The sequence below is a fragment of the Trichophyton rubrum genome (genome assembly GCF_000151425.1).
Source record: "Trichophyton rubrum CBS 118892 genomic scaffold supercont2.9, whole genome shotgun sequence".
In the NCBI taxonomy this organism is placed as follows: domain Eukaryota; kingdom Fungi; phylum Ascomycota; class Eurotiomycetes; order Onygenales; family Arthrodermataceae; genus Trichophyton; species Trichophyton rubrum.
The window spans coordinates 439,982-445,520 of record NW_003456420.1 but is presented as its reverse complement, the minus strand read 5'-3'; the positions used below and the strand labels follow the sequence as shown (position 1 = coordinate 445,520).

At 53.2% G+C, this 5,539-nt stretch overlaps 4 protein-coding genes across 4 annotated transcripts; 1 reads left to right on the top strand and 3 right to left on the bottom strand.

Annotated features, from left to right (window-relative positions):
• Positions 1-566: 566 nt before the first annotated feature.
• On the top strand, positions 567-2,454 carry TERG_07147 (uncharacterized protein). The gene is made up of 3 exons (XM_047748718.1): positions 567-1,306; positions 1,361-1,721; positions 1,810-2,454. The coding sequence occupies exons 1-3, from the start codon at positions 1,105-1,107 to the stop codon at positions 2,288-2,290; spliced, it is 1,044 nt and encodes a 347-aa protein (XP_047604706.1). The 5' UTR covers positions 567-1,104; the 3' UTR covers positions 2,291-2,454.
• A 24-nt stretch (positions 2,455-2,478) lies between these two features.
• On the bottom strand, positions 2,479-4,008 carry TERG_07146 (3-demethylubiquinone-9 3-O-methyltransferase; the record flags this gene model as incomplete). Its single annotated transcript, XM_003232250.2, has 1 exon — positions 2,479-4,008. The coding sequence occupies one exon, from the start codon at positions 4,006-4,008 to the stop codon at positions 2,989-2,991; it is 1,020 nt and encodes a 339-aa protein (XP_003232298.1). The 3' UTR covers positions 2,479-2,988.
• Positions 4,009-4,520: 512 nt separating this feature from the next.
• Positions 4,521-4,757, bottom strand: TERG_12520 (uncharacterized protein; the record flags this gene model as incomplete). The annotated part of the gene is made up of 1 exon (XM_047751465.1): positions 4,521-4,757. The coding sequence occupies one exon, from the start codon at positions 4,755-4,757 to the stop codon at positions 4,521-4,523; it is 237 nt and encodes a 78-aa protein (XP_047607157.1).
• Positions 4,758-4,809: 52 nt separating this feature from the next.
• TERG_07145 (uncharacterized protein) lies at positions 4,810-5,304 on the bottom strand (the record flags this gene model as incomplete). The annotated part of the gene is made up of 1 exon (XM_003232249.1): positions 4,810-5,304. One exon carries the CDS (start codon positions 5,302-5,304, stop codon positions 4,810-4,812), a length of 495 nt encoding a protein of 164 aa, XP_003232297.1.
• Positions 5,305-5,539: the final 235 nt, after the last annotated feature.

The following is a 5,539-nucleotide window of genomic DNA, read 5'->3' as shown; positions in this document are numbered from 1 at the left end:
TACTCTACTGTGCTCTACTGTCTGTGCTGCTGTTGCTGTTGTTGCTGTTGAACTCGACCTGCCAGCGTCAACATCACCAACATCACCATCACCATCACCATCAGCTTCAACTACAACAACTACAACAACAACTACACAATACAATACAAGATCCATCACTGCTGCCTCTGCTTGTCTACTCACTGCTCTCTCACTTGCTTACTGACGCCTCTAGCCTCTCGCCACCGACTTCGGCTTCTTCCTCCCCACTAAACAAATAAAACTCCCACACGAAGACACGACCACGACCATCACGACCTCTCTTATAACACTCCATATACACTCGATACACTCTTATACTCTTATACTCTTATATAGACCGGCTCTGGCTGCATTGACGACCCACGACTCACGAGGATAGAGGCTAGACGGGGCGGGATCTCTCATTCGACTTCACCTTGTTACTTCTTACTTACACTGCATCAACATCGTCTCTGCAGTCGGCCGGGCGACCCTTGACCTTGACGGACGCCTCTGGACGCAGCCAGCCGTCGAACGCAATACGCAGGCCAGCAGGAAATCAAAGACGCCGCCTGACTCGTGCTCGCGGGCATTGCACTGCATCCGCTACCGTCAGACCCTGCCAGAGACAGGAATAGCATCGACAGCGTCGCTCGTGTTATAGGGGCTCTGCATCTGGCCGCTCCAACAAGACATTGTCCAACTATCAAGGTATTTCGTCTCTTTCACTTTATATATCAGGAGATATCGTTGACAGATTAGTATATGATCCGGGAGCCTACGCCTCTCGACAGACTTCTACCCTGGGTAGTGGCCACATCATGGATATAACCACTATACTAAACAAAAAGGCCTCCGTCTCCATCGTCGCTGCAGACGTCCACCAGCTCCAGCAGCACCTCGCCCAGGCCCCAGTCACAGTCACAGTCGCAGTCACAGTCGCAGTCGCAGACAGACGATGCCGTAAAGTCCAGGTCGCCCTCTGAGCTCGGCGCCTCAGAGCACCACCGTTCGGCCTCTGCGCCCCCCAGCGAACACCACCACCATCACCACCACCACCAGCCGACCTCCAGCTTCCCCTCGTCCACCCAGTCGCTGCCGCAGATGGCCCACCTCGCCCAGTACCACGTCCAGGCCCAGGCTAACCACGCCGGCACCTCCCAGGGCTACGCTCACAGCGCGCATGGCTCAGACTACGGCAGGAGTACCACCAGCATGAGACCGACTGGCCTGCCTGCCCTCAAGACCTTCCACTGCCAGACCTGCAGCAAGGGATTCGCCAGGAGAAGCGACCTCGCCAGGCATGGTAAGACTTACCCATACTTTTTATATCTTTAATATAAGTTACTAACGTCAATAGAGCGCATTCATAGTGGGATTCGACCGCACGCGTGTGACTGGCCCGGCTGCGGTAAACAGTTCATCCAGCGCTCTGCCCTGACCGTCCACACCCGCGTCCACACCGGTGAAAAGCCGCACATGTGTGATCGCTGCGGCAAGCCCTTTAGCGAGTCCTCCTCGCTCGCCAGACACTGCAGAATCCACTCCGGCAAGCGGCCATACAAGTGTCCATACGCCAACTGCCAAAAGACATTCACCCGCCGCACCACCCTTACCCGCCACCAGAACCACCACACCGGCACCATTGAAGAGGCCGCCGCTGAGACAGAAGCAAACCTCCGTCACAGCAAAGACCGCTCCACCACCAGCAGACCCTCAGAGTACTATGAACCGGGCTCCGCTCACTCTACTCCTTCGCCCGCCCAGCGCCCTTCTCTCTCCCCTTAACCTCTCCTCCCGCCCAACCAGCGGCTGGCGGCCCCTACTTTCCGCCGGTGGTGCTGCAGACTACTACACCTCTCTCCGCCCCATCTCAGAACGGACCTTTGCAAAACTCCAGTCCCTCGCGCCTCGCCTACTTCCCCTTCGCCAACCCTCACCAGCCTCTCCCGGTCCCGCCTCCTTCCACCACCACCACAACCACAACAGACCGTCTCTCACCTCGCACCCGTCAGGCTACGCTCCCCCGCAGCCCCTCGAACCGCCTGCAAACAGCGATCCCAGACCAAACAGCGTTGCCGGTAGCCCCCATCTTTCTTCTGTCGGCTGGGCCTCCCCAACACTAAGCAGCATGCCCTCGCCCAGCTCGGCCTCTGCCCCGGAATATCCTTACCCTGAGCCATCAAACCACCAATACCCAGGCAGCATAACGCCGCACATGTTCTTCCCGCGACGACCTCAATCGTCCGAGCCAGAGAACTACGAGCTGAAACCGAAGCTCGAGCTCTAACACCCGCCCACCGCAACGACCTCAAACCAGTCGAAGCGAATTCAACCAAACCCTTGCTTCCGTGACAGTATTATTAGCAGATTTTTCTCTTATTCTCTTATTTCCTCATCTTAATTCCCTATGTCAATCCCCCGGCCTATAGAGATACCCTCTGCTCTTCGCTGAGCCCATTCCCCTCCCCTCCCACCCCCTTCCCCCTACCGCTAAAAATATCCTCATAATAGCATTCCCCCATCTCCTACCATCTATTCCTATTTCCTACTATCTTTCCTATTTCCATATTTCCTTTCTTTCCTATGTCTTATCTATTTCCCATCTATCGTATTTCCTTAATTTCCTTACCTCTGCGTCTTGTGTTGATGTCTTTCCTATCTGTCCAACGGCTCTCCATCTTACATCCATCCTTTTTTCCCGTCTACGAGTTTTTCAGCTGCTTTTCTCATCGGCATTATCACATTACGTTAAGCAGGAGCCGGAGCTGGAGCAGTGGCATCGTCGTTACTTACTTTATCCGTTACTCTTGATACTGCTACTTGTTGTTGTTCCTTTCCAAGTCGGCTGTCTGCTTGTTCGCACCTCTCTATCTAGTCCTTATATATTATAGCTAATGAAGATCCTCTACATCCTAAGCTCAGCTACTTCCCAACTAATAATACATCTACTATACATCTTGCATACATGCATGCATCATCTTAATATTAATCCTGCTTTCCTCCCCGCCGGATCCCCCAGAAATAATTCCCCCACGACTCCGCCCCAGGAACCATCCGCCATCCCATCCCAGGCGCATACATCGCCCCTACACACCTCCACTCACCACCACCACCCTCCCCTTCCACCCACCCTCGCAGCTCCTCGGGATTCACAAACTTGCTCCATTCATGCGTGCCCCGCGGCACCACCCCGATCGGCCAGGGCGCTTCGGCAATGACCTGATTGACCACATACGCAGGCAGGGTGCGCGCAATCGTCGAGCCAACAAGCCACCCGCCCGGCGCCACGAGATCAAGACACCGCTGCACAGACGCCCGCGGCGACGAGTGGTGCGGATCAACATGCTCCAGCACCTCGAACAGCGTGACTACATCGAATTTCCCTGCCGTCGAAGCCGAAGCCGTGAGGTCCTCCAGCGATGTATTGCGGTACTCAAATGCGCCGGTGCGAAGATGTTGGTGCAGCGTTGGATCCTTCCTGGCGTGTGAGAGGGCTAGTTCGATCATTACCGGTGACGGATCGATAGCGAGAAGAGAGCACGCATTGGTATTTGTTCCGGGCGTGTGTATCGTCCTGGCAAGGGACTCGGCGAATATCCCTCCTCCACAACCAACGTCTAAATAACGTAGTCCGCCGCCGCCCTTCTGGACCTGGTCCTGGCCATGGTCCTGGGCTTGCTGCTGCTGCTGCTGCTGCTGGCCAACGCACGAGGCGATGAAGTCATGTCGCAGCGGGTTCATCAGATGTAATATGCGTGAAGGACCAAGCGGGTCCCACCATGTACTCGCCAGGCTCGCGAAATGTGTCATTTCCGCTGAAGATACCGAGGAGGAGGAAGAAGAAGAAGAGTGCGGCGGTGGTGGAGGAGGAGGAGGTGTAGTTGAGTGTTTCCGTCGTTGGCTGTGTATGGCTGGGAGCAAGCCATTGGGACTCGTGCGAGGCGGGAGAGCGTCAGATAGAGACATGCACCGCCGCAGACAGCTGTATGGTCTGCATTGAGCCATGCTGGGCTGTACACGCTGCGTCGATGTGTGATGCCGCTGGTGCTGCTGTGGGCAGTTGTGTGTTGGAGTCGGCCGGTTATACCTGTTGCATCGGATGTAACTAGTTGATTGGCAGACAATGGTATCAGATCGGCCAGCAGAGCTCTAGGACCGCCGTCTCGTCTCTTGTTGAACTTGATAGGAGGGTTGGGAGACAGTCGACTAGTTGTAGCTGGTTATTTATCTTGGATGTTTCGATTCTATCAAGTTGGATTTCTTGCTAGGATGCAAACAGTGCAAACATCAAGGACGAACTAGTGAGCTTTCTCTCTAGTAAGTGAGTTCTATTTCTATCAACCTCCTTGCCGGCCAACTACCCAGCATGTCATTCAATCTCAAGAAGCAAAAAAACAGTCTAAAACAAGCTGGAAAACGAGAGAGAGAGAGAGAGAAGAACAAAAGAAAATACAAAGGAACGAAAAAGGAACCGCAATTTCGGACTTCTGCTGATCCTGCCGATGCTAGTTTCGCGGCTACCGCGCCCTCTGCCACTCCAGGGCTTTCAACAGAAATCCCAGCAGCAGGAGTCGATGCGTTTCATGGACATGGGGCCCAAATTCGGTCTCTCTCATTGAGGTAAAGGTTGGATTGCCAGGTGTCCGTGATTGAGGTCTATACCCCGTGAAGTCGAAGATTCCCATAGTGTTCCAGTCGAACACGGCCAGGAACAGAGCCTTCGAATCTCTGAGATACTTCATGATTTGTTCCATTATATTTGTTGCATTGTGCCTCATCTGCGTATACAACTTATGCTTGATTTCATCACCCTCCGAAAATGCAGGCCGAAAGTCCCTTGGGTGAATAGTTCTGGGTATTTTTGAATTCCAGAACCGCAAAGACGTGTGATTCGGCGTTCTCATTTGCTTGGTATGACCATCTCAGGTCAACGCGGCTAGTATTCATTTTGCGCTCTCCTCCACAAAAGATCCGCTCGCCCTTTCCGAGACCCTCTGTCAGGGCGCTGTTGACGGGGTATAACAGCTCGAGGCAGCTAGCCCTGAGCACGTCGGCTTCCGTCCGAAAGTTGATTGTATCGTCAATTAGGAGTGCTAGGGAGTTGAGCGCTGTTGCAGGAGAGGCTGTTATGCGAGATAGATAACTTTGTGCTCGGGTTATCAATGGATCTGGAATCACGATCATACATTCAACCTGTTCGTCGGCTTCTTTCCCGAGTGAGCGATAGTTGTTAGGTACCCTGGCTTCGGGGTAAACCGTGAGGTTTTCATAAAAAGTTTGCTTCAATGTTCTTGCCGGCATTTTTGTTCAAGTGTTGCGAGGAAAGTGAGCTTTTAGTCAATATGGAGAGAGTGTGTGTTGGGTGAGCATGGAATTTGACCTGATATCCAGTTTCAGGATTAACAGTAGGTAAGTTTGCCTCTTAAATAGACTCATGGCAGTGAATCATACTGGTGAATGTTTCTATATTTCGGTGTAGCGTGAATGGTCTACAGTGGTGAATAGAGACGGGTATCTACTCTGCTTTACTTTCATG

Bases quoted from the DNA above. Each gene is read 5' to 3' on its own strand.
- TERG_07147 (XM_047748718.1), top strand. From the start codon at position 1,105: ATGGCCCACCTCGCCCAGTACCACGTCCAGGCCCAGGCTAACCACGCC. The intron at 1,307-1,360 runs GTAAGACTTACC...TAACGTCAATAG, and splicing joins AAGCGACCTCGCCAGGCATG to AGCGCATTCATAGTGGGATT. The intron at 1,722-1,809 runs GTACTATGAACC...CCGCCCAACCAG, and splicing joins ACCACCAGCAGACCCTCAGA to CGGCTGGCGGCCCCTACTTT.